The sequence below is a fragment of the Loxodonta africana genome, chromosome 2 (assembly GCF_030014295.1).
Source record: "Loxodonta africana isolate mLoxAfr1 chromosome 2, mLoxAfr1.hap2, whole genome shotgun sequence".
NCBI lineage: Eukaryota > Metazoa > Chordata > Mammalia > Proboscidea > Elephantidae > Loxodonta > Loxodonta africana.
The window spans coordinates 187,505,194-187,533,142 of NC_087343.1; the positions used below are offsets into that span (position 1 = coordinate 187,505,194).

The 27,949-nt window shown below is 42.1% G+C and overlaps 1 protein-coding gene across 3 annotated transcripts in view; it reads left to right on the forward strand.

Annotated features, from left to right (window-relative positions):
* Nucleotides 1-27,949, forward strand: part of DOCK2 (dedicator of cytokinesis 2) — a 558,619-nt gene that overhangs the window by 65,233 nt on the left and 465,437 nt on the right. For all 3 annotated transcript variants that reach the window (XM_010592406.3, XM_064279098.1, XM_023551366.2), the window contains 9 exons: nt 1,168-1,292; nt 7,104-7,202; nt 10,793-10,865; nt 10,977-11,080; nt 13,251-13,434; nt 13,559-13,656; nt 16,050-16,139; nt 17,064-17,164; nt 18,013-18,147. In XM_010592406.3, the coding sequence (XP_010590708.1) occupies nt 1,168-1,292; nt 7,104-7,202; nt 10,793-10,865; nt 10,977-11,080; nt 13,251-13,434; nt 13,559-13,656; nt 16,050-16,139; nt 17,064-17,164; nt 18,013-18,147 (1,009 nt within the window). The remainder of the gene's footprint in view (nt 1-1,167; nt 1,293-7,103; nt 7,203-10,792; nt 10,866-10,976; nt 11,081-13,250; nt 13,435-13,558; nt 13,657-16,049; nt 16,140-17,063; nt 17,165-18,012; nt 18,148-27,949) is intronic.

Here is a 27,949-nt window from a genome sequence, read left to right on the forward strand (position 1 = left end):
TCTTTCTGGGGGAATATTGTCATTCTCTTAAAACTTAATCTATTTCTAAATTACCAAAGGAATCCATGCTCATTGTAAAATATTTAAATCACATGAAAAGGTAAAAAGTGAAATGTTAAAACCTCCCTGAATCACAATCCCCCAAACCTTTCTCTCTGGCAGTAACCACTACTATTACCGGTTTTCCAAATATGTGTGTGTTAAAAGAGAAACGAATGAGATTATATGATAACACTGTTTTGAAACTTCTTTTCCGGCCTTAAACCTGTTTCTTGAACTTCTGTCCATGACCACACTCAGCTGTCTGCCCCTACTTTCCACAGGTGCAGGGAGCCCTGGTGGCACAGTGGTTAAAGTGCTCGGCGGCTAGCTGAAAGGTTGGTGGTTTGAACCCACCAGCTGCTCTGCAGGATAAGGATGTGACAGTCTGCTTCAATAAAGATTTACAGCCTTGGAAACCCTATGGCGCAGTTCTACTCTGTCCTTTTGGGTCACTATGAGTCGGAATTGATGGGTCACAATGAGTAGGAATTGACTCAGTGGCAGTGGGTTTGGTTTTGGGTTTTTTGGTTGCACAGTTGTATGGTGGCCTCAGTGCAGGTCTGTGCTGTCATTTCTGTATACCTGCTTCACCAGAGACTTCAATTCTTTGTGTACATCCCTGTGAGGTTTTCAATGCTTATTGCTCCCCTCCCCCCATTCCTAAAGATTCTCTGCAGCTCAACCCTGACCTAGTGTCCCCAGGACACAGGAAAAGTCTTTCATTCTGCTGGCTCACAGTAGGAGATCTGTGGATATGTAAAAAATATGTAAGCTTGGTGTTATTTAAGGGCCAAAATCAGTTCAGTTAGAGCTTTCCTTTGCCTTCCCAGAAGATGTCACTAGAGGATGGCAATTACATGATTTTAATGTAGGGAAAAACAGGGCCAATTTTGACCATCCTACCTCCCTTTTTGCAACTGATTTCCTAGGGTTCCTTCATCCCCTTGCCACCCACCCCGATGAGGTAAAATGCATTTTCCAAACTCTTCTGATTTTACCTTTCAGTGACAGAAATAAAGATAGGGCGCCTGCTCTCACTCTCCCGCTCCCCCACCAGTTCAGCAGTGTCTCTCCTGCTGCGGCCCACTCTAACTCCTGCCTCCCCTCTCTCTCCTTCTGCCTCAGGGGATGTCAGGAACGACATCTACGTTACTCTCCTACAAGGTGACTTTGACAAGTACAACAAGACTACGCAGAGAAATGTGGAAGTGATCCTGTGTGTTTGCGCAGAGGACGGCAAAACGGTGCCCGTAAGGGACTCAGCTGCTGGTCTGGGTGACAGGACCACCCTTGTGGGGGCTTATGCTCATAAAGATTTGTTTTCTGTAGCCAGGATTATGCTCTCTAAATGCCAGGTGCCTTTGGGACTGCTGTTGAGTAAGATGGTCTACCCCTTTTAAGCGTGGTTAGCACCGTGTCCTATAATAAGATTGCGTGTTGTTCTTTCTTTGCACCAAAAGCAGTTTTTCAATATCTGTTCCTTGCCTTTCGTGACCTTTCCTTGTCTTGGTCAGAGTTCTCCAGAGAAACAGCCAGTAAGATAGAGAGAGAGAGAGAGAGAGAAATAGACAGACAGGTATTTATTTTAAGGAGATGACTCATGCCATTGTGTGGGACTAGCAAGTCCCCAAATCCATAGGTCAGCCAACAAGAAGAGTGAAAAGTGAGGAGAGTTCTGGCAAAATGTCCGTTTATAGCCTGGAGGTAGAATACACCCTAGGGAAATTCTCTTTTTGCTCTTAAAGATTTCACCTGATTGGTTGAGGCCCATCCACATTATAGAAGGTAATCTGCTTTACTTAAGGTCAGCTGCATCTATGCTAGTATTTGACCAAACAGCTAGGCACCATAGCACAGTATAACCATCATATCCCTTCTTCTTTTTTCACTTAATCTGAGCTTATCAGTTTGCTTTTTGCAGTTAAAATGTTGCTCTCATTGAAACCTGAACTGATTTATTCAAGTAAACCTCATGGCAGGAAGAGGATCATTGCAGAGCCTTGGGCTGATGTGGGGACTCGGGATGTTCTCAAAACAGAGGCTCCCAACACTTCATCTCACACTTCATCTCCTTAGCATGCAGCCAGAAATTCTGGTGGAAAGCTTTATTCTTAGATTGGTCTCCAGAGGGCTAGCAGAGTGTATTCATGAATGCAAAGCACATTGCTATAAATATTTATGCAGCATATGTCCTACCCAATATTTGTCATGTGTGTTTACATTTATTTACTTATATTTCCTTTAAGGTTGTCAGCACTTGTGTCCAGTGTGTGGGAGGGTTTTTCTTCTCAATTTCTCCTCTCGGGGTACTTAGCTGAAAATAAAATCAGCTCTCAACACAAGTTTCAGAGTGGGAAAGTATGCCTCATAGACCACAGTAGGTGATCGGGTAACCAAGCGAGGTGTGGGGGTAGGAACCCGAGTAGGGGTGTGAGAATTGATAAGTCATCAGCTCTAACGTTGCTCTGGAGCTCTGGCTGAGATTTTGCTGACCTTTACAAGATCAGCTTCTTGGTTAGCTTGTTAAATCTAAGAATTACTGGCATTCATAGAGGAATTACAGCAAGCCAGGCATTGTGATAAGTGTGATGCCTTATCATTATTATCCCCGTTTTACAGATAAAAATGAATTAAGTTAGGCAACTTGCCCAAGGTTAGACAATTAGTCTATGGCAGAGCTGGAGCTTGGTTCTAGGTTCCAGACCTTTTTAACCACTTCACTATGAAGCCTGTCCTTTTTTTTTTTTTAATTTCCAATTTAGTTCACATTTTAAAAACGAGGCCACTCCTATCAAATTCTGCAAAGACTCATAATTATTTTTTAAATTTAAAAGAAGTCCCCACAGATCCCTTTTTGTTCATAAGGACTGGCCCCATCAATTAATATCCAGTTGAGCAAAATCCATCTGTTGAACTCATCTTCCTTTTGTTGGACTCTAAAATTTGTCTAAAAAATAAAATAAGTGGGAAACGCTGTGCTCAAAGTAGCACAAAGAAAGTGCAGAGGATTTTTATCTGCAAGGAAAATGGCATTGCATGAGTATATAGACCATTGCTTTGAAGGTATTTTTATCCAGCTACCTGGTAGTTTTTCTACCTGGTAGAGAGTGCTTTAGCCTCCACTGCATTTTTAAAACACTGATATGCTTGCTTCCAATGTTGCCAAAGAACAAGTTGGACGGCACAGTCAACAACAGGAAACAACAACAACAACAAAAAACCCCTCCGCTGTCTAGTCGATTCTGACTCACACTGACCCTATAGGATGGAGTAGAACTGTCCCATAGGGTTTCCAAGGAGCACCTGGTGCATTTGAACTGCCCACCTTTTGGTTTATAGCTATAGCTCTTAACCACTGTGCCACTAGGGCTCCAGCAACAGGAAAGCAGGCGTATTTTCTCATTTTTGGTCTGAGTGAGCCATTCTTACTTCCAACTTAGCAACCCTTTTGAGTCACACCTGCCCGGGCTGAACAGACATACTTATCAAAGATGAATATATAAGCAGGTATTCTGGGTGCTGAAACAGAAAGGTAACTCTGGGACACAGTGATAATATGCAGTTTCATTTATTAGGAAAGTTATGGGGGAGTTGCGTCGACTGACTATTGAAAATTGCTAAGGAAGCCTGTGGGAGGCTTTTCTTTCTCTGTTGGCAGAAATAAATATTACTGCCTAATTAAATGTTAGGCAGTACATGTCAACACTCCTGTTTGATACCAGCAGGTTCCTGTGGGAACAGTCCCCTTTAGGGCTATGGATTTAGGGCTGTTGATTCCCTCTTCTGCTCTAAGTGCACCTGGCTTTTGGCAGAGTGAGACCAGAAGGCAGAGAAGCAAGCCTGCCCCTGGCTCACTTTGGTTTTTCATGGACTTTGCACAGAACGAGGCGGGTAAAAGAGGGGGTCATAGCAGAGAAGCTAAGGGGGTGGGCTCTGGGGTCAGACAGACAGTATTCAAATCCCAGCATCCCCTACTATTGGCAGTGCCATCTTGGGCAATTTTATCCTTCTATGAATGAGGTACAATAATGTCTTTCTCATGGAGTTGCAGGTTAGACGGAATGGTAGGGGTAAAGCACCTGAAACGCAATAAATACTCAGTAACAAGAAGGAAGGTGACATTCTGGGAAGACAGACCCACTGCAGGGTCAGCCTTATGGAGGGCATCGAAGAGGGTCAAATGGGCAATCCAACATGGATGCCCGAAGCAAGTTTCCAGAGAAGTAAAACGGCTCTAATGCTGGGCCCAGAGGTTATCTGCTTCTCTGAAAGCATATAGCATATGAGGTGGGACATATGGGGTAGGGAGGCAGTGTGGAATAGTGATCAGAACAGTGACCTCTGGGGCCAATCAACCAGGCTCAAAGTCCAGCTCAACCAGGATTAACAGATGACCTGGAGCAAGCTCCATACCTCTCTAAGCCTGAGAGTCTCGTCTGAACCAGCAATGGCACCTAACTGTTGTGAATATCAAATGAGGTAATCCACATATAGGTGTTGACTATGTTAGCCTCGTGAATGGTATTTTGCATCTTCCCCATGGTCTTGTAGGTGTAGATTGCTTTCTCACTCTCAAAGTGCTTTTGCATCCACAGTGCCATCCCTTCCTCACATGGTTCCTGTGAGGTAAATGGCATGGGTCTGGAGTCCGATATCCTCTCCTGCTGAGGTGTCTCTTCCAAAGCTACAGAGAAAGCACACATTATATCTGATTCCTACACAGATTGTCTTAAACTGATCTGAAGCTTCACCACCCCAACCAGGAGCTCTTAGCATTCATTAGGGGATTCGGGGGTGGAGACTGTGAAAAATTACTGACCAGTCTTTCTTGAGACATATGAGTCTATATTTTCCCTAGAACTGAGCTCAGTCCTGGTTGTGACGCCCTTTTGAAATGCTTTGCAATGTTGGTTTTATTTCTGAAGTGTTGAGAGTGAGGGCCATTGTCTTAGTCCTTTCTTGGAATATCACTGAGAGTTTTTTCTCCAGCCTTAGGAAATCAAATATTTTCATCTCAGGATGGTTTTGTGAGATGTGGTTGCCTGCTGTATATAGCAATTTTACGTTCACCAGAGATATATGTGTACTTCCAGATTTTATAAGCTTCATGGGATTCACTAGAGCTACAGAAACTCCGAGCCCATAAATATCACAAGATATAAATCTTTATAGGCTGGAGGACATCTAGGTTGTTATAGAAGGAATGCTAGACTAGAAGTTAGAGGACCTGGGAAGCAGTCCTAGCTTTGCCACATTTTGGGCAAGTGACTTAACCTCTGAGGGGTTCAGTTTACTCAGCTGTGAATTGGGGATACTAATGGTAATCATCAGAGGTAGATGTGAGGATTGAGTTAAGTAAGATACTGTGTGTGAAGAATTTTGCATGATGTGGGACACAAAGCACTCTTTAAGTGGTTAGAAGAATCTTTGCAAGCATGACTCTAGTTCATTGTCTCAAAGAGTTCTGGAATGCTTCATCCCACAGCAAATCAAGAGAGTTGTGTGTTTTCCCTCATTTCCTGCATATTGGCCCTCTTCCTAAGGGAGTTCAGTGCTTATCCTTATTTTTATATTATGTTTATAGAGATACATTCTGAAAGGACTCAATATCCTTGTTTTCAAATGGGTTCAATTTGCCTGCAAGGACCAGCAGTCAGTATTGAAACTGTGCTCTTTCTTTTCCTGTAACTCAAAAGCAAAGAGGGGGCTTTCCTACGAGAAGGGCAGGGTTCTCCTTCCCCAGTTTGGATCGGTTGATGAGGGGTTACAGAGTTCCTTCCATGTGCCCAGCCTTGGTGACTCAGCCTGGGCAGGGTCAAGGACCCACTGGAGAATCTGATGGAATCTGGTGAGAGGGATGGACTCTCTCACTGTAAAAATACCAAGATGCACACAGTTTTTCAATTTCAGGGGACCCCTGGGGCCCTAAAGCCAGTCTTCATGTCCCTAGGAGTCTGATGACTTGAGGTTAAATCCATCGATCTGGTATAATAATCACACCTAGGCCGCATCTGGGTGACCCTAGTTTGGATCTGGTTTTGGAGCCAAACCGTGGGAATGAACAGAGATAGGATTAGGGACTGGCATCCTGTTTTACAACATTATTACTTGTTCCCCAGTTAGCTCCTTTCTGAAACTCCGAGGTGACTTTTATGGCAAAGAATACATATCCCATGCAGACAGGTATGCTTGCTCTATGCTCCCTCTGTCCTCTCCACTTGGAATGCCCTTCCCACATTTAGCTCTAGGCCAGCTCAGGATCTTCCTTCAAGATGCTCGACAGTCACTGCCTCCAGGAAGCTTTCCCTGAGTGCTCAGGCTGCACTTTCATGCTGCTTCTCTGGGCCCCACAGTGGCATGTTTATACACCTGCCATTGCACCATGTTGCTATAGTGTTTTGTCTGCTCATCCAACGTTTCCTCTACCAAACTGTGAGCTCCTGACGTCAGGTTTAGTACCTGACTCATCTGTATCCCAAGTACTTAGCATGAGCCTGGTACCCAGAAGATGCTCAGTCAGTGTGGGCTGAACTGAGCTGCTGTGCCCCAGCTCTTTGCCCCAGACTTGTTCTCCAAGGTGGGAGCTTGTGTGTCTCTCTGAAGCCTGTGCTCTCTCCCCTTACCCAGCTCCCAGGCACCGTGGTATGTTAGCATTAGAAATACATCGGAATGAGGTGCTGCTTGGCTGACCTGAGCCTGTTTGTAAACTTTGCGCACATTCAGATTTAGGGAACGAATAGGATCAATAAGACTGGCAGCATGCAGTAACTCCAAGGCTGGTTACCATTTACAATAAGGCAGCCACATCAGCGCCTGGCGCGCTCCAGTGGTTTCCAGAATGCAAGTAATAGAATTTCTGTAGTTAAGCACCTGTCATTTCTGGGGCCAGGGACGTTCATGTATAAACCCGTAGTGTAGAAGGGCTGTGATAGGTATTGGGCAGGAGGGTTGGGGTTATCCCAGGCCATATGGCTGGCCTTGCCCTTGGGACCAAAATTGCACAAGCACAGAAAATGGCAATTCTGCAGTTTTTTTCTCTCTCTTTGTTTTTCTTGGGTCAGAATGCCATTTGTGTGGGAGCTGGGGACAAGCCCATGACCGAGTATCGCTCCGTTGTGTACTATCAAGTCAAACAGCCACGTTGGATGGAAACAGTCAAGGTAATAATAATAATAATAATAATAATAATAATAATAATAATAATAATAATAATAATAATAATAATAATAATAATAATAATAATAATAAATGACAGCAATCATGTGTCTAGTTCTTATGATGAACTGGGCAGTTTTAAGTGGTTTACTTAAATTACTTCATTTATTGCTTACAACAACCCTATGAGGTTTGTGCTAATATTACTTCCATTTTGCAGATGAGGGAACTGTGGCACAGAGAGGGTAAAGAATTTGCCCCTGGTTACTACTAATAAGTGTCAGAGCTGAGATTTGAATGTGGGCAGTCTGGCTCTGGGTCTGTGCTCTCAACTACTAAGGAAGGGAATGGAAATGACCTGGAGCAATTAGTATTCTTTCTCCTTCTGTGAAAGCAATAGGACAAGATCGTTAGGAACCTGGACCCTGGACCCAAAGGGCCCGGGCTCACATTCCATCTCTGCCATTCACTAGCTGTTTGACCATGGGCAAGTCGTTCAACTTCTCTGTGCTCTGGTTTTCTCATCTATAAAATGGAAGAAATTCGATGACTGTAAAGATTAAAGGATTTAATGCATATAACACCATTAGAACAGGACTTGGAAGAGAGTACACACTCAATGAATATTAGCCATTATCATACTTGGCAGTTTTTTCTTAGTCTAAAAAACCAAACTGGGCTTTGCACTCCTTCAAGATACCCCTCAAACCCTTGGCCCTTGCCTGTTTCTTACCCATTCCTCTATAAGGCGGACTGATTCATAGTACTAGGCAGCTTCCTTCCTGTTCTGTATTGTCAGGGTGGAGGTGGAGGGGGTGGGAGGGAGGGTAGGATAGGTGTTGTTGCTATTGTTAGCTGCTACTGAGTCATCCCCCATCCATGGTGACTTCATGTACAATGAGATTGGACTGTTGTGATCCATTGACTGATTTTCAGAAGTAGATCTCCAGGTCTTTCTTCCTAGTTTGGAAGCTCTGCTAAAACTTCTTCAGCATCATAGCAACATGCAAGCCTCCACTGACAGACAGATAGTGGCTACACATGAGGTGGGTTGGCCAGGAATCAAACCCAGGTCTCTTGCATGGAAGGTGAGAATTCTACCACTAAACCAACAGTGTCCCCTAGGGTAGGTGCAAAAAAATCCAAACCCATTGCCGTTGAGTTGATTCTAACTCATAGTGACCCTATAGAATAGAGTAGAACTGTCCCAGAGGGTTTCCAAGGAGTGGCTGGTGGATTTGAACTGCCGACCTTTTGGTTAGCAGCTGAACTTTTAACCACTGCACCACCAGGGCTCCAGGGGTAGCTGTAGTTGTTCCAAATATGTGACACTGGGTCTCCCTGAAGATCTTTCTCATACAGTGTGTTCCCAAAAACATGTTCTGTGGAATACTAATTAAGGGGTGTCACTTTAAAGTTATGTTCCTGGACAAATAAAAGTGAGCAATACTGAAAAGTTTGAGAACAGAGCCAAAAGGCTTCTTCATTGCAGGTTCTCAGAATTGTTAAGATGTAAATATACCATGCAAATCTGCAAAAGGAAGAGAGAGCGTTTCCCAAACGTCCTGGACCTGGAGCTTCTCCTTTTTCCTAGCATCATATCCCAGGGCTAGGGGTCTGTTGAATGTATTTTGGAAATTCCTTGTTCTAATCTAAGTAGGTCTTGGGGTGGAGAGGCTTGATGGGCTGATGTGACTGTGAACATTTAAGAATACATTATGTTTTACTTTGTGAAATGTCCAGCTCATTTCTGGGGCCAATTGTGGACATACTTCTGGGAGGGTTTTAAAGTGACAGAAAGAACCTTCTCTAGCTCTGGGTAGGTTATAGCAGAACTCACCATCTGTAAGGGCATGGGGATCTCAGAGGCACCTCCCTGGATCTGAAATAATTCCCTGGCAGGTGTCTGGTGGCATGGTAGGAAGTGGAAATGGTGTCCCAATGGGTGAGCACCCTGGTTCTCTTGATCACCCTTCATTGGTCTGGAACCTAACCAATGTGTAGTTGTTACATGGTCCTCTGTGTATGGTGCCCAACCCACCCAGTCATGCCATCCTACTTGGCAGCGAGGAGTGGCAGAGCTTACCAGCCATTGTGAGGCTATAAAAGGCCAATTAATGCTCAAAGATGCCCTATTGGAAGGGTACCTCAGGCGGAAGTGGCATTAACCCCAAATATTCACATTAGCAGATTGTCACAGTAAGCATAAGGGAATATCTTGCATTGGAAGCAGAAAGCAAATTTGGAATTAATTCAATGAACAGTAAGGGACAGCTTCAAATATCTCTGCTTTATAGTTAATAACATTCTTCACTCACTTTGTTCTCTGACCCCAAACTCAAGGTATACGCATGACTTCATTATCAGTGATAGCTATTCACATCCCAGTGGTTCTTGCATTGTCATATACGTTCCTATTTTCCTCACTGAGTCTCCCTATACTCTCTTCAAAATGATGACCTGCCCAGCTTTGGGGTTGGAAAGTCATTAGGTTGGATTCATTTTCTCTTCTTCATGTTCTGTCTGCTTCACCCCAGTTATATCTCTTTGCTAGCCCTCATCACACAGCTGTTATATGTCACTGCTTGTGAACTGTGAACAGGGACTCTGCCTTCCAAGAGCATAGCCAGTGCCTCACACGATTGTAGCTTATAGTGACCATTCAGTACATAGACAGTGAAATTGTTCTGCACTTGCCCACGAGGCTCTTGGTTCTTTTGCTCTGTCTGAACACACAAACAAATGGTGAGTGATCCCAGGCTCATGATTTCATTTTCTAGAACAGAGTGTGCATACATCTGTATACATCTGTTTGGCTCTTATTAGTCATCTGTATGGTGTAAACTTGTCCCTTTTTAAAATCAAAGTGTCTTTTGCACAGGTAGCTAAGCCTGTCTGGTTTGGCCTGAATTGCACTTGTGGAGAAAGCTGTGAAGCTTCAGGAGGGAGGGCCAGTGCAGAGCCAGTCCTAAAGCATCCCAGCCGATGGTGCCAGCAGTCCACTCACCAGACAGTGGTTCTGGGGTGGCCAAGGAGTGATTGTCTCAGTTCAGTGTCCTCAGGAACAAAAACATCTGGACATGTGTCCAGCCAAGGATGGGAATGAGCCCTAGGATTTTTCCAAATATTATTGGATTAAAGCGTTTATATCAATTTGCCTAAATGAGAGTCCTCTAGCAAGGCCACTAATGGCCATTCCTTATTTCTAAGCCCTTCTGCAATTGCCAGAAACTCCTGGAGTGTGTAAGGAAAATGTGCATTGTGCGGTCTGCAGTGCATCAAATCCTGTGCCAAAGTTATGTGACTTTTATACCAATTTGGGGAGATTCATTTTTCCTCACTATAATTTACAGACTTCTTTTCATTGGCTGGGAATGCAATTTGCCTAATGGATAACATTTGGTACTTTATTTTCTCTTCATAGCTAGTTCTTATGTATGTAATATATTTACAGTTCATCAGACTTGATGGAGGGGTAATAAATCAGTGTGCAGTGCTCTTGGTTAAATGGTCGGATGGCCTCTTGGGGGGTAGGGTGGGGTGGGGAGGGCCATTTAACTCATTGTCTCCTGAGTTCTGGTTTCCATCTGCTGAGGTGGCTGTCCCTATTGAAGACATGCAGAGGATCCATCTGCGATTCATGTTTCGACATCGGTCCTCTCTGGAATGTGAGTACCCAGCCAACTAGCATCTCTGAAACTCCCCTAAGAGGAGAAGGGTGGGAGGTTTGGATAGTCCATGTATTATTCTCTTTCCTGACCTCATCTTGTTATTTCCAGCTAAGGATAAAGGAGAAAAGAACTTTGCCATGTCCTATGTGAAGTTGATGAAGGAAGATGGAACCACTCTGCATGATGGATCTCACGACTTGGTTGTTCTGAAGGTGCCAAGAGCTGAAACTAGCTCTGTCTGCAGGGAGGATGACATGGAAATTGAGGGGGGGCGATGAAAGGATTATTTAATGGTTAGCAGCCCAGTAAACCAGTTGCCATTGAGTTGACTCCAACTCATGGTGATCCCATGTATGTCAGAATACAGCTGTGCTCCTTAGGGTTTTCAATGGCTGGTTTTTCAGAAGTAGATCACCAGGCCTTCCTTCCAAGGTTCTTCTGGATGGACTCAAACCTCCAACTTTTTGGTCAGCAACTGAGCTTGTTAACCATTTGCTCTACCCAGGAACTCTGTGGTTCACAACAGGGACCCCAAAATCACACACACACAAGGGTTTGAGCCCTGACTGCACCACTTACTAGCTCTGTGGTCTTGGACAAAAACTTAACCCTTAATATCTCTGTTTCCTCATCTGTAAGTCCTTCTTGAATAATTTTGAGGATTATATGAGACAGTGCATGTAAACGTGACAATGATGGGAGCACTCAATAAATGGTAAAGGCTATTACTCCATAGAGAATGGGCTGTTGACTCTGCAAGGACTTTGGTCAATTGTGTACAAGACCAACAAGAAAGATTTGAGAGGTGTCGCAGTGTAATTAATGGAAAAATATTAGAATTTTCAGTTCAGATCCTGCTGTGGACTAACATCTGGGATCATATCATGTGTACTCACCAGGATCAGTTTTTTTTTTTCCTAAGTGGGGATGTAATGAGATGTCCCATGTGAAAGTGTCCCATATAAAGGGTGTACAAATGTCACCTGTATTATTTTATATCATGAGATTCAGGCTGTTTTTGAGAAGTGGGGAAGGGTTTGCCCTGATCTTACCTGCGTGCTTTCCCACAGCTCCTCTTGTGACAGCAGAATGCATTCTGCCAGCAGCTGGTTGGAGGCAAAGTATCTGGCTGTGAAATAGGACACGGTTAAATGGTCAGCACAAGGACTGAATCCTTGAATTTGGCTTCCTCAACCTGTAGGCTGAAATGACCCCTTTTCCTGTGGCTTACCTGGCATACATGGCCTCAACAAGGCCTGTTCACGTTATTCTCTTCTTTGAGCCTCTCTGACTTTCCCAGAAAAACTCCCTTTCTTCAGTACAGCCATCTGTTTTTTCTCATTTATCACATGGCAGGGTCGTTCTTGGCTTGAAAGTCATTTTCCCCACCAGATTGTGACCTCGCTGGGGGCAGAGGCCCAGCTGCAGTCAGTTTTCCTTTTACTCACCCTCCTTAAGTCTCAGTTTTCTCATCTATGAACAGGATGATTATAGTATCAGCTTCCTATGATTGTTGTGAGGCTTAAATGAGATAAACTAAGGAATAGTGCAGCTCCTGGTGCATAGTAAGGGCTCAGTAAATGTTATCTCCTGTAATTCTACCTCTAATGATTCATTACAGCATTCGAAGGGACTTACCTGTCAGAAGCTCCGCTAAGTACTCCATATGCATTATCCCATTCAGTTCTCACAAGAATTCTAGGAGTAGGAAATAGTATTACCCTTAGGATAACCAGTTACCATTGAGTTGACTACAAGTCATGGTGATCTCATGTGCGTCAGAGTAGAACTGTACACCAAAGGATTTTCAATGGCTAATTTTTTGGAAGTAGATCACCATGCCTTTCTTTCAAGGTTCCTATGGGTGGACTGGAACCTCCAGCCTTTTAGTTAGCAGCCAAGTATGTTAACTGTTTTTACATAAATGAGGCACAGAGAGGCCAAGAAACATATCCAAAATGGCATATACTTGTAAATGGTGGAACAGAGTCTAGCTCCTGGGGCTGTCTGACTGTACTGCCTTAGCTGTGAACGTCTACTTTAAACCAATTCCTTCTCCTGCTGGGGTCCATGTGTTATGATCTCAAAAAATTCCTGATGAATTAAAATGGCCTGTCTGGAAACCTTCAGTTTCCTTTTTGCTAGTAATGAAGTTGAAAGAGTCTTCATCTGGTTAATCAGCCCCCTTTCCACTAATATAACTTTGGATTTTTCCCTGTTGAGCGGACAAACAACCCTGACCTACCAGCTTTTGTTTATTGTCTTTGATGATTTTCCTCTCCATTTCTGACCCTCCATACCTTGTAGCATGTGACTGCGAGCCCTGTGTAGCGTTGGGCTGGTAGCCTTGGCTTGGGGCAGTAACCAAGGTGTTGTTTTCAGGGGGACAGCAAGAAGATGGAGGATGCCAGTGCTTACCTGACTCTTCCTTCTTATCGACACTACGTGGAAAACAAGGGGTCCACCTTGAGCCGAAGCTCTAGCAGTGTCGGGGGGCTGTCCGTCAGCTCCCGGGATTTGTTCTCCATTTCCACTCTGGTGTGCTCCACGAAGCTCACCCAGAACGGTAAAAGAACCCATTGGGAACTTGTGTGTGTGTATGTGTGTGTTGTCATGTGCTCATGTGCCGATTCTAATAAGGACACTTTAGGCAAGAAGTAGTAATTCTACTTGTCTGGATTGTATTATAGTGGGCTTGCTGGGTTTACTGAAGTGGCGTATGAAGCCTCAACTGCTACAGGAGAATTTAGAAAAATTGAAGATTGTGGACGGAGAAGAAGTAGTAAAGGTCAGTGGGGCTTCATTTTATTAATATCCATCTACCAATGGGCAGCCTCAAATCATGGGTGGTTTCTGGGGAGAAATAAACTGTCAAAGGAGATGAGGCAGCTCTTTTCTCTGACAGTGGGGCACACTGTCCCAGGTTGCATGGGGAAATTATGGGGAGATCTGGGGATGTGACTTGGTTCAATGGCACTGAATGTTGAGTGGCATATGGTTGTGCTCAGTCTCTGTGAAAAGATAAGTCTGGTTTTGGATTCCAGCTCACCCACTTGCCTTTATATATGTAATAATATTACGTCTATGACCTACCTCTCAGAGTTGTGAGCACTGAAGGTGATGATGTTTTAAAATTGCTTAGCAAGTCTCTTATACTTAACCAAAAAGAAAAAAAAAAAAGCCAATAATTGAACTAAAGCATTTAAAACATATCAAGTTTAATAGACAGTTACTGTTAGAGAGCATCTCAGCTTAGAGAGCATCATGTATTAAAGATGAGAAAGGGAAAGACATCAGGCTCACATTTTAAGTGAAACAAGCACAAAACAATGCAAACGTCAGGCATGGTGTTGCATCCACATGGTGGTGGAGAATATTAAGTGTCCTAAGTGCAGGTCTAATGAAAGCAACCCTCCTCTGCAGTGGTATGAATCTAGACAAGTGTTTCCCAGCAGTCCTGGCGATCTTGCTTCCATCATGAACTTGGTTCAGCAACAAACTCGGGAACTAAATAGTTTAATATGGTAGCTCTGTGTTTGGAAGGACTGTAGGAAATATTCACCTATCCTTTGAGAAGGAGAGGAATCAAATTTTATTTAATTGCCCATTCGTAGAGAATCAGTGGTAGAATTTCCAGATCAATGCTCTTAATATGCACTATTGACCCCCTTACCTGGTTCAACAATGGCAGGGAAATTCCCTAGACAACCTCTTTTATAAGGTCTATTTCTTTTGAAGAGCTCTGGTGGCACAGTGGTTAAGAGCTCAGCTGCTAACCAAAAGGTCTGCAGTTCAAATCTACCAGCTGCTCCTTGGAAACCCAATGGGGCAGTTCTACTCTGTCCTTTAGGGTCACTATGAGTTGGAATCGACTAGACGGCAATAGGTTTCAGTTTTTGTTTTTTTTTTAATTTCTTTTGGGCAGCTTGGAGAAATCATCGGGGAGGAAATTCCATTCTCTCACTTTGCCTTTTTTTTTTTTTCTTAAAAAAAAACCACTTTGTTATTAAAGTATAATATACATACAGGAAAATATGTACAGAACATATCTTGAGAGTACAGCTCAGTGAATGTTTACATGTGTACACACTCATGGATCCACTACCCAGGTCAAGATAAAGAACATTTTCAGCATTGCAATAAGTTTCCTCGGACCCCTTCTCAGTCAATAGCCACCTCCTCCCTAGGTGTAACCACTATTCAGGTTACTATCATCATGGGTGGGTTTTTGCCTTTCTTGAACTTTATAAAAATAGAATCATAAAGAATGAAAATTTTTGTTTCAGGCGAGTGCCTCAACACAATGTCTGTGAGAGTTATTGTTGCATGTCAAAGTCCTTTTGTTCTTTTTTATTGCTGTATTGCATTTTGTAGTGTGAAAATACCACAGTATAGTCACCATTCTGCTGTTGATGAACATTTAAGTTGCTCCAAGTTATGGATATGAATGAAATTGTAATGAATAAAATTGAAATGGATCTCTTTATTCATTCATTCATTCATTTTAACTCCCCATTCTTGGCTTCTCCAGTCCCTGGTAACAGCTAATCTTATTTTGTCTCGATGGATTTGCCTATTTTAGATATTTCATATAAATGGAATCATACAATATTTGTTCTTTGTGCCTGGCGTATTTAACTCAGCTTAATGTTTTCAAGGTTCGTCCATGTTGTAGCATACATCAGAACTTCATTCCTTTTTATGGCTGAATAATATTCTATTGAATGGATATACCACATCGTGTTTATCCATTCATCTGTAGGACACTTGAGTTGTTTCCGTGTTTTGGCTATTGTGAATAGTACTGCAATGCACATTGGTATGTATTGTCTAGTTGAGTCCCTGCTTTAAATTATTTTGGGTATGTACCTAAGAGTGGAATTGCTGGGCCATATGGTAGTTTGTTCAACTTTTTTAGGAACTGCCAAGCTATTTCTATAACAGCTGCATCATTTTACATTCCCACCAGCAATGTACAAATGTTATAATTTCACTATATCCTTGCCAACATTTGTTGTTTTCCATTTTTTTGAAAATAGCCATCCTAGTATGTGTTGCCATGAATGTCTTGAACATGACTTCTAGTAGATGTGTGCACTCATTCTCCTGGGTAAACTCTTAAGAGTAGGATCTATGGATTGTGTGTACTCTTCCTTAATGTGACCTTCATTATTTCTCTAGTTTCTCCAAGACACTCTGGATGCCCTCTTCAACATCATGATGGAGCATTCTCAAAGTAATGAGTATGACATCCTTGTCTTTGATGCACTGGTAAGAGGGAGGGGATGGGTATTTGGTTGGTATCAGTGTGTGTCTATTATGACAGTACTGAGAAGAACTTGTGGCCCTTGTGCCCCTTCTCATGAGTTCTTAGAGGCACTGTAACATTTGGCATTTTGAGTCCCTTTGAAAGCACGGGGCAGGATGGGTGAAAGGAGAATTTTAAGTGTTGATGTCAGGTTGGTACTGTTGAACGTACGGTGAAACTGGGTACTGTGAATGATCCCTTTGACTTTGCATAAATACTGGGAACTAGTCCCTGGTAAGGTTGTAAAGCACACAATATGTTTCCTAACTCCCATTTTTACCTCCTTCTTCCTCATATTCTCTGACTTCTCAGAGCCATTACACTGTTTCTGCCTATCCAGAAACTTTCAAGGTGGTGTGCCATTCATATCTTTCTTCTCTCCATCTTTCCAAATGGTATCTTCCTCCTCTTCCTGTTACAACTCATGTTTTCTCAGGATCATGTCAAAATAAACGTAAGAAACATCTGCATTGCAGTATCAGTGCCTAGTAAGGACACTTGTATTTTTACAGACGTTGCTTGGAGACAACTATTCCTTAACCCAGTGCTTGCCGGAAAAGCTTCATGAAAAAAAAGATACTTTGATTAAATAACTTAGGGAAGTGCTGCCCATTGCATGACCTTCTTGGAGATTCATGGTACATATAAGTGTATTAAAGACTGAAAAGTTCTACAATAGAGAAAGCAGTTTAATGATGGTTACCTAGGATTTCTCAAACTAATTTGACCATGAGATTCTTTCATGATATTACACCCTGCAACAAGCTAACTCCTGGACAAACAGATGAGAAATAAAAAATTTTGATAGAGGTTCAATTATGCCATATAAATATAGCTTCCTCTCCTGCGTTTTCCCTGAAAACACTGATTCTTTGCGTCTTCCTCAGATCTACATAATAGGACTCATTGCTGACCGGAAATTCCAGCATTTCAACGCTGTTTTGGAGGCTTACATCCAACAGCATTTCAGTGCTACCTTGGCTTACAAGTAAGTCACTATGCACATGGAATTTTCATTTCTACCTCCTGTATTCCTGCTGGATGTCTGGGTCATAAGGAACTTGAATGCTTTCCTTCTCAAACCAGCCAGTGTGAGTTCTAACTTTTTTGAATTCTCAATCCATTCCAAACATGACTGGGTTATTTGGATATCAGTAAAAATATGTAAGCCTGTAGGTTGGGATGAATAGTATGACGACAGAAGTACTTGGAGGTATCCATTAATTCATTCAATCATTCATTTATTCAGCTATCAATTATTGAGCAACTACTAATGTAGGCACTGAGATTCAAAGATGAGACAGAAGGAAGCACACATGCCAAGTAGCTCAGTATGCCTTGGATATAGGGTACTTAGGGTTAGGGATGGCAGATGATGCTGGAAAGGTTGATGGGGTCCAGGGTGTGAAGGGGCTTTGAAAGTTAGGCCAAATAGTTTGAAGTCTGATGGTAGTGAAGAGAGATGGAAAGTCTCTTAGCAAGGGAGTTTCATGATATTACAAGAACATTTTCCGTAGGAAGAAAGGACTGAAAAGGACATTGTCACCACCCTTATTCCCATTTATACCCTGATTACGACTAGTTTCCCAAGTCAAAAGATTTTTTTTCCCTCAGTAGTTTTTTCTTTGCTTGCTTTTTAGGAGCGGTAAATATCCACTCCCTGTAATAAATCTGTTTTTTAAGCAAAGTTATTTTTATGCTTGCAAATGGTTGAGTGAGCTTGACTCCATCACCACCTTTAACCTTTGATTGAATGCCTTATAATTTACTAAGAAAACTAATTACCATGCTGGGGGTGGAAAGAGATGTATTTTGAAAATATAATTCATTATTCAGGAAATTGATGACGGTTCTGAAGACTTACTTGGATACGTCCAGCAGAGGGGAGCAATGTGAGCCCATCCTAAGAACTCTGAAGGCTTTGGAATATGTGTTCAAGTTCATTGTTCGGTCGAGGACATTATTTTCACAGTGAGTACTTGTTATATAAGAGTGATTGATTAGCTGTGCAATTCCTCTGGGATACAACAGTCTTTGTACTATTGGAGAAACTCTCTTAACTATATCCAGCTGTCGCTCAACAAAATCCAACTTCGAGAATTAAGATAATTGTACCCTTTAAGTTCACTTGGGAAAAAAAGAAAGAAAAAATCTTGTCTGTTAGTCTGAAGCTAATATTTTGTAAAGTTACATTTCATCCAATGAATGTGATTTGTGATTTGCGGCTCTTCTGTGTTTCATCTGACATTTTTCACTTGATTTGAGGTATGGTGAACACTTACCAGGACTCTGTATTCAGATGGACTGGGACTGGGGAGAGCAGAAGACAGGTGATTTGACATTTATTTGGCTCCAGGAGGTTGTACGGAGCTCTTGTGGTGCAGTGGTTAAGCAAGCGTTCAGCTGTTAACCAAAAGGTTGGTAGTTCGAATCCACCGGCTGCTGCTTCGAAACCCTATGGGGCAATTCTACTCTGTCCTGTAGGGTTGCTATGAATCAGAATTGACTCAACAGCAAAGAGTTTGGTTTTTGGTTTTGGTTAGTAGGTTGTACATGACAGATGAACAGGTATTTGCGGTTGATCTATTTGTCCTTGAGATCCTCGTGGCCCATGAGTGAGCTGATGTATTAGAACACCAAAGAGATTTGCTGTTTAGTGGTCAGTATCACAGAGGTTCTTTGCAGTTTTGAAAGATTTAGAGATGGATGGAGACATTCAAAAGAAACTTGCAAAATAACTATTTATGTCCACCTTACCTTTTTTAAGTCAGAGGATTGTTTTATGTGTGATTAGGCCGTGTATGTGTAATGAGAGATAAAAACATACAGGGAGTATATTGGTCAGTGTCTTAGTTATCTAGTGCTGCTATAACAGAACTACTACAAGTGGATGGCTTTAACAAACAGATTTATTTTCTCACACTTTAAGAGACTAGAAGTCCAAATTCAGGCTGCTGGCTGTACGGGAACGTTTTCTCTCTCTTCCACCTCTGAAAGAAGGTTCTTGTCTCTTCTGAGCTTCTGCTCCTGGGCAATCTTCATGTGGCTTAGCAACTTTCTTCCCCCATCTCTGCTTCTCAGGTTGTTTGTTTAATCTCTTTTATATCTCAAAAGAGATTGACTCAAGACATACCCTATAATAATCCTGTCTCATTAACATAACAAAGGCAGCCCATTCCCAAATGGGATTATAAGCACAGGCATAGAGGTTAGTATTTAAAATACGTATCTTTTAAAAAAATTTTTCATTGTGCTTTAAGCGGAAGTTTACAAATCAAGTCAGTCTCTCACACAAAAACTTATATACACCTTGCTACATACCCCAATTGCTCTCCCCCTAATGAGACAGCTTGCTCCCTCCCTCCACTCTCTCTGTTCGTGTCCATTTCTCCAGCTTCTAACCCCCTCTACCCTCTCATTTCCTCTCCAGGGAGGAGATGTGAACATAGTCTCAAGTGTCCACCTGATCCAAGAAGCTCACTCCTCACCATCATCTCTCTTCAACCCATTGTCCAGTCTAATCCCTGTCTGAAGAGTTGGCTTTGGGAATGGTTCCTGTCCTGGGCCAACAGAAGGTCTAGGGGCCATGACCACTGGGGTCCTTCTACTCTCAGTCAGACCATTAAGTCTGGTCTTTATGAGAATTTGGGGTCTGCATCCCACTGCCCTCCTACTCCTCAGGGGTTCTCTGTTGTGTTCCCTGTCAGGGCCGTCATCGGTTATAGCCGGACGCCATCTAGCTCTTCTGGTCTCAGGCTGATATAGTCTCTGGTTCATGTGGCCCTTTCTGTTTCTTGGGCTTGTAATTACCTTGTATCCTTGATGTTCTTCATTCTCCTTTGCTCCACTTTGGTGGGTTGAGACCAATTGATGCATCTTAGATGGCTGCTTGCTAGTGTTTAAGACCCCAGATGCCACTCTCCAAAGTGGGATACAGAATGTTTTCTTAATAGATTTTATTATGCTAGTTGACTTAGTTGTCCCCTGAAACCATGGTCCCCAGACCCCCGCCCCTGCTACGCTGGCCTTCGAAGCATTCAGCTTATTCAGGAAGCGTCTTTGCTTTTGGTTTAGTCCAGTTGTGCTGACCTCGCCTGTATTGTATGTCGTCTTTCCCTTCACCTAAAGTAGTTCTTATCTACTATCTAATTAGTGAATACCCCTCTTCTACCCTTCTTCCCTCCCCCCTCTTGTAACCATCAAAGAATATTTTCTTCTCTGTTTAAACTATTTTTCGAGTTCTTATAATAGTGGTCTTATACAATATTTGTCCTTTTGCAACTGGCTAATTTCACTCAGCTTAATGCCTTCTGGATTCCTCCATGTTATGAAAAGTTTTACAGAATCATCACTGTTCTGTATTGATGCATAGTACTCCATTGTGTGACTATACCATAATTTATTTATCCATTCATCTGTTGATGGGCACCTTGGTTGCTTCCACCTTTTTGCTATTGTAAACAATGCTGCAGTGAACATGGGTGTGCATGTATCTGTTTGTGTAAAGGCTCTTATTTCTCTAGGATATATTTCAAGGAGTGGGATTGCTGGATCGTATGGTAGTTCTATTTTGAGCTTTTAAAAGAAGTGCCAAATTGATTTCCAAAGTGGTTGTACCATTTGACATTCCCACCAGCAGTGTGTAAGTGTTCCAGTCTCTCCACAGCCTCTCCAACATTTATTGTTTTCTGTTTTTTGGATTAATGCCAGCCTTGTTGGAGTGAGATGAAAATCTCATTGTAGTTTTGATTTGCATTTCTCTAATGGCTAATGATCGTGAGCATTTCCTCGTGTATCTGTTAGCTACCTGAAAGTCTTCTTTAGTGAAGTGTCTGCTCATATCTTTTGCCGATTTTTTAATTGGGTTATTTGTCTTTTTGTAGTTGAGTTTTTGCAGTATCATGTAGATTTTAGAGATCAGGCACTGACTGGAAATGTCATAGCTAAAAACTCTTTCCCAGTCTGTAGGTAGTCTTTTTATTCTTTTGGTAAAGTATTTAGATGAGCATAGATGTTTGATTTTTAGGAGCTCCCAGTTACCTAGTTTCTCCTCTGCATGTTAGTAATGTTTTGTGTACTGTTTATGCCATGTATTAGGGCTCCTAGCATTGTGCTATTTTTTCTTCCATGATCTTTATCGTTTTAGATTTTATATTTAGGTCTTTGATCCATTTTGAGCTTTTTTTTGTGCATGGAGTGAGGTATGGGTCTTGTTTCGTTTTTTTGCAGATGTATCCAGTTATGCCAACAGCATTAGTTAAAAAGACTGTCTATTTCCCATTTAACTGTTTTGGGGCCTTTGTCAAGTATCAACTGCTTATATGTGGATGGATTTATGTCTGGGTTCTCAATTCTGTTCCATTGGTCTATGTATCTGTTGTTGTACAATTACCAGGCTGTTCTGACCACTGTGGTGGTATAATAGGTTCTAAAATCAGTTTGTTCTTCTTTTTCAGTAATGCTTTACTTATCTGGGGCCTCTTTCCCTTCCATATGAAATTGGTTAAAATACATATTTTTGAGGGATATAATTCAACCCATAACATTCTGCCCTTTTGCCCTGTCCAAGTGACTTTCAGCCTTTTAAGGAATGGTATGATTTGCTCTTCCTTACTGAATCCCTAGCATGACATATAGAACATTATTGGCACCTGTTGGATGAAGTGTGTTTGTGGGCTAAGAACATGCATTTGGTCAGATGAGATATCTCTAAGGTAACCCAAGCCTAAACTTGAATCTTTCCTCATGAACAAAATGTAGGCTAACCTGCAAAGAGTCAGGGACTTCATGCTGGAAGAAGTCGGTTTTTATGTGTCTTGTTCGTTTTATAATCTTTAACAGTTTTCTGTTTTCTAATGGAGCCTTGAGAGCATCAGGAAATGATCAGGGGATTTCCTCACATTAGGGGGCATTTTAGTTGGATCTATAAAATAGAAGGTTTGATGCTTTGAGATTTCTAAGCCAGCTGGTAGGAAATCAGAATGTAATGATTGCTTTTGGGTGCATTGTATCTTCTATTGTGTGTCTTTTTCCTGTCATTCCTTTGTTCTCTTTCCCCATGTGCATAATTGCAGCTGATGTGACTCCCATTATTTGTTCCCTGCAATTTTTTTCTTTGCACATACTGCCTATGAACTTTTGCAAGGGCAAGGGATTTTCCTGTATCAATATGTAAGATGCAGGTGAGTAAGGGTAGAAAAGAAGTTGTTGAGAGGGTATGGAATTTGAGGAAGGGGTATTATTCATTTCTATCCCTTAGCCAATGAAAACGAGCTTCTAGTTCCCCTTTCTTGTGTCACTAGCTCTCAAGGCAAAGCCAAAGGCAAGTGGCTCTGATTGGACGAGCATAGGTCACATGCTGTGCCATTGCTACAAAGGAAGTTGGGAGAGCAGGTTGTGGCTTCTGCCACAGGGAGTCAGGCTTAAACATATGGGAAATTACTAAATTGCAGGAAGTGTGTCCAAAAGATCCTGGTGGCCATAAATATGACCAGTACCCACTAGGATTTTCTAGAGTGACTGAGCCCTTAGGAGATCTAGAGCATAGTGAGGAACATTCAGAAAGAGCTGAAGCAATTATTCTTCCTTACAAAGCTCCTTGCAGGGCCTTTTATGTCCTGAAGTGCAGACAACCAGCTCTGCTGAGTGCCAACCCCAGTGACCCAGTGCCGTCGAGTCGATTCCGACTCATAGCGACCCTATAGGACAGAGTAGAGCTGCACCATAGTTTCCAAGGAGCGCCTGGCTGATTCAAACTGCTGACCTCTTGGTTAGCAGCCGTAGCACTTAACCACTACGCCACCAGAGTTTCCACTGAGTGCCAAGGTACTGGGGAATTTGTGGAGTTAATTGGAGTCTAGAGCAGCCCATCTTCCTTTTTTCACATGATGGACACTGAGTAGCTCCCCTGCCTATTGACCGGGAACATACAAATGAGACTACAGGGTTTCTGTGAGGATGGCCCTCTAAAAGAGAGAAGATGCAGAGCTCAATGCTACAGTGGGATTTGCTCTCATTTGTTTTCTTCTTGCTTACAAATCCTAATATTGCCCTAGGTTAGAGTACCGGAGGTAGAAGGTTATTAAATAATGGTTATAAGCACAGAGTTTATTTAGGAGAGATCTTGGAGGGAGTAATACTTCTGTCCCTGTAAGTGCCTAAATAAGTGACCCAGCTTCTCTGAGCCTCAGTTTCCTCATCTATAAATGGAGATAAACTAGCTCATAGGGATATGTCTGTCTGTTTGTAGATTGATCCATCCATCCATCTGTCCGTCCTTCCGTCTGTCCGTCCATATACCCATACATCCATCCATATTGTGGTAAAAATATACACTACAAAATGTACGCCAGCTCAATTTCTACATATATAATTCAGTGACATTGATTACATTCTTCAAGTTGTGCAACCATTCTCACTATCTTTTCCCGAATCATTCTACCACCATTAACATAAACTCAATGCCCCCTAGGTAAAAACTCCCTTTCCCCCTTCCTCCCACCCCCAGTAAACGCTAATAATCTTTGTTGTTAGGTGCCATCAAGTCAGTTTTCAACTCACAGCAACCTCATGTAACAGAGTAGAACTGCCCCATGGGGTTCACACGGCTGCTAACCAAAAGGACAACGGTTTGAACCTACCAGCCGCTTTGTGGGAGAAAGACATGGCAGTCTGCTTGTATAATAATTTACAGCCTTGGAAACCCTGTGGGGGTAGCTCTACTCTTTCCTGTAAGGAATTGAAGTCAACTCCACAGCAGTGGGCTTGCTTTTTTTTTTTGTTTGCTTTGTTTTAATCTTTATAGGACTAGATCAGATTGCCAGGTCTTTCTCCTACACAGCCACTGGGTGGGTTCAAATCACCAACCTTTTGGTTAGCAGCCAAGTGCTTAATCATTGTACCACCAAGGGTAGAAATCTTTGATCTCTATGTTTGGTAATTTGATATAAGTGAGATCATACATTATTTGTCCTTTTGTGACTGACATTTCACTCAGCGTGATGTTTTCAGGGTTCATGTATGTTGTGGCATGTATCGGGACTTCATTTTTCTTTATGCCTGAGCAGTATTCCATGTGCGTATATACCACATTTTGTATATCTGTTCATCTGTTAGTGGGCATTTTGGTTGTTTCCACTTTTTTGGCTATTGTGAAACATGCTGCAGTGAACATTGGTGTATAGGTTTCCTGCCTTCGCTTCATCTGGGTATATTCTTAGGATTGGGATTGCTGGATCATATGGTAGTTCTATGTCCAACTTTTTGAGAAACTGCCAAACTGTTTTCCACAGTGGCTGTAATATTTTACATCCTACCAGCAATGGATGAAGGTTCCAGTTTATCTACAACCTTGCTAGTACTTACTGTTTTCCATTTTTTTGATCATTGTCGTTCTAATAGGGGTGAGGTAGTTCTCATTGTGGATTTGATTTGCATCTCCCTAATGGCTAATGGGAGCCCTGGTGGCGCAGTGGTTAAGAGCTTGGCTGCTAACCAAAAAGTGCGCAATTTGAATCCACCAGCCACTCCTTGGAATCTCCATGGGACGGTTCTATTCTGGTCCTTTAGGGTCGCTATGAGTCAGAATTGACTTGACAGCAACAGATTTGGGTTTTTTTAATGGTTAATGAAGTTGAGTATGTTTTTATGTGCTTGTTGACCATCTCAATATCCTCTTCGGGGAAATATTTGTTCAAGCCCTTTGCTCATTTTTGACTAGTTGTTTGTCTTTTTGCTATTAAGCTGTAGAATTTTTTTTATATTTTGCCCATTAGACCCTTATCGAATATATGGTTCCCAAATTTTTCTCCCAATCTGTAGGTTGTCTTTTCACTTTTGTAATGATCTTTTCATGAATAAAAAAAAGTATTTAATTTTTATGAGGTCCCATTTACCTATTTTGTGTTCAGCTTCTTGTGTTTTTCTTGTCAAATCTGTTAATCCGTTGTTACAAACTAGTCCCCCAGCCACACTCCTATATCTTCTTCTAAGAATTTTATGGTTTTCATATTCACATTTAGGTCCTTGATCCTTTTTTTGTTTTTGTGTATGGTGTGAGGCATGGATCCTGTTCCATTGTTCTGCGTGTGGAAATCCAATTTTCCCAGTACCATTTACTGAGGAGATTCTTCCTTCCCCACTGAATGGACTTAGCACTCTTGTCGTAGATGTATGGATTTATTTTTGGACTCTCAATTCTGTTCCATTGGTATATATGTCTGTTGTTACATCGGTACAAAGCTATTTTAATTACTGTGGTTTTATGGTATGTTTTGAAATCAAGAAGTAGCTATTCAGAGTCTCTTATCCTTCCACATAAATTTGAAGACTGGCTTTTCTATTTCTGTAAAGAAGGCTGTTGGACTTCTAGAGTTTTGATGATGAAATGAGGTTAAATGTATAAAGGTTTCTATGAGTATCTGGCAAAAAGTTGTCATCAAGCCAACACTGACTCATAGTGAAGCCATGTGTTTCAGAGTAAAACTGTGCTCCATAGGGTTCTCAGTGGCTGATTTTTTAAAATAATTGTATTTATTTTGGTGTTGCTGTTGAGAATATATACAGCAAAACATACGCCAATACAACAGTTTCTACATGTACAATTTAGTGACATTGATTACATTCTTTGAGTTGTGTAACCATTCTCACCCTCCTTTTCTGAGTTGTTCCTCCACGATTAACATAAAGTCACTGCCTCCTAAGGTTCCTATCTAATCTTTAGAGTTGCTGTTGTCAATTTGATCCCATGTAGATAGTTTTTCAAAGAGCATAATGCTCAAGGCAGACATTTTTTACTAGTTAAGCTAAACTGCCGTTTGGTTTAAGAAGACTTCAGGGGACCTTTTTGGTTTGAGATTAATTGGTGTAATAACATGTTTAGTGCTTCTGTTCTGCCTCCTAGTTCTATGCGTAGTGTCTGGGGTCTTAAAAGCTTGCAAGCGGCCATCCAAGGCACAACGATTGGTCTTTATTTGCCTGGAACAACAGAGGGAGAAGGAGAGTCAGGAAAAGGAGGAGAATATGGCTGTGGGATGTGTGGCTAATTACCTCCATGGACAGTTGCTTCCTGGATGGCGCCCTGCTACTATTGCTTTTTGATCAAAGTATCTATAGAAGAATTGTGATCAAAAGGGAGAAAATGAAGGACAGAATTTCAAATTCTCATGGACTCCAGACATTCTGGAGCCATGAAGGCTGGCTGAAGCCCTGAAACTATTGTCCTGAGATAATCTTTAAACCTCAGTGACTGATTTTTAGGCTATAGATTGACAGGTCTTTCTTCTGAGGTGCCTTAGGTGGATTCAAACATCTGATCTTTCAGTTAGTAGCTAAGCACCTTCACTGTTTGTTCCACACTGGAACTCCTACAATATCCAGTACTTACTCCATAAACAGAATAAATGTTAACCGTTATTGTCACACTTTCACCTAGGAGAGACAACAAGGGTGTTTGTTTCAAAAGCTTATAATTGAATTAGTGAGAAGGAATTTTGGAATCTTGACTCATGCTTAAAATTTGGCTTACTGGATGGGAATTCATGCTATCCTCAACTGTTCTTGCTGTTTATCTTTTAGGAGATGGGCCATACCTTTATCAGGTGCCTGTGCCTCTTGGGTACACAATATAGGAACTTTGCTGGTCCCATGAATTCACCTTGGCCTGTTGGTGGCCCTGGATGGTCCCTAATTATGTCTGCTCCTTCCATCTCCCCTGTGATTGGGATCAGGCCCCTTTGACCCGAGTAGCTGCTGGGCCCAGTTCTCTCTCTGCCGGGCTGCTTGCTGTGCCTGTCTTTTCTTTTGCATCATGCCTTCTGTGCTTGTTACAGTCCTGTTGATTCCGTTCTTGTCTTTCTCCTCCTTCTGTGTGTGATCCCAGTCTCTTGGGCCTTCTCTGCCATCCACAAACTCCTCTACCTACCCTGCATCATCCTTTTTGCTTGTGAGAGGCAGCAGCACAGTGGTTAAAGACATAGTCTCCAGAGCCAGACTGTTTGGGCTGGAATTTAGAATTTAGACCCTACCATTTACTTTGAGAAAATTATTTAATCTGTCTAAGCCTGAGTTTCATCCTATGTAAAATAGGCATAATAATAGTACTTATGCAGTTGCGCCAATTACATAAGCTAGCAAATATAAAGTGCTTAGCACAGCGTTGGTCACCTAGTAAGTACTCACAGTTATTATTGCCCAGTAAATACATTTCATGCGTTATCTCCATAGTCTTCACAAGAATCCTGTGGAGAACCTCATCTCCTTCTGATTTCATTTCCTACCATTTGTCACTCAGTGCCAGCCACACTGGCCTCCTGGCTGTGGCTCAATCTCCTGACTTAGGGTCTTTGCACCCTTTCCCTGGATATCTGCTGGACTAACTCCCTCACCTCTTTCACAGTCTTGCTCAGATGGCACCTTCACTACCCTAATTAAAGTTGCCCACCTCCCTAGTACTTCTCCTCCCCCTCCTTCTAACTCTGCTTTTTTTTTTTTTTCTTTTTCTCCCCTAGGACTAACCACATGTTAACATACTATATAGTAATTTATTTCATTTCTGTTTACTGCCTCACCTATGCAGGGATACTTGTCTACTGTGTACACCTAATTATCCCAAACACCAAGAATAGCCCTGGGCACACAGTAGATACTCATTCAAGCCCCCTTTCACAGATGAAGAAACTAAGGCTTAGATGCAAGCTCAAAGACCACACAGTTAAGAATCACTCTGCCTTACGTGATAAAGCAAGTTTGGGAACTGATACAGTTTTAGGACCAC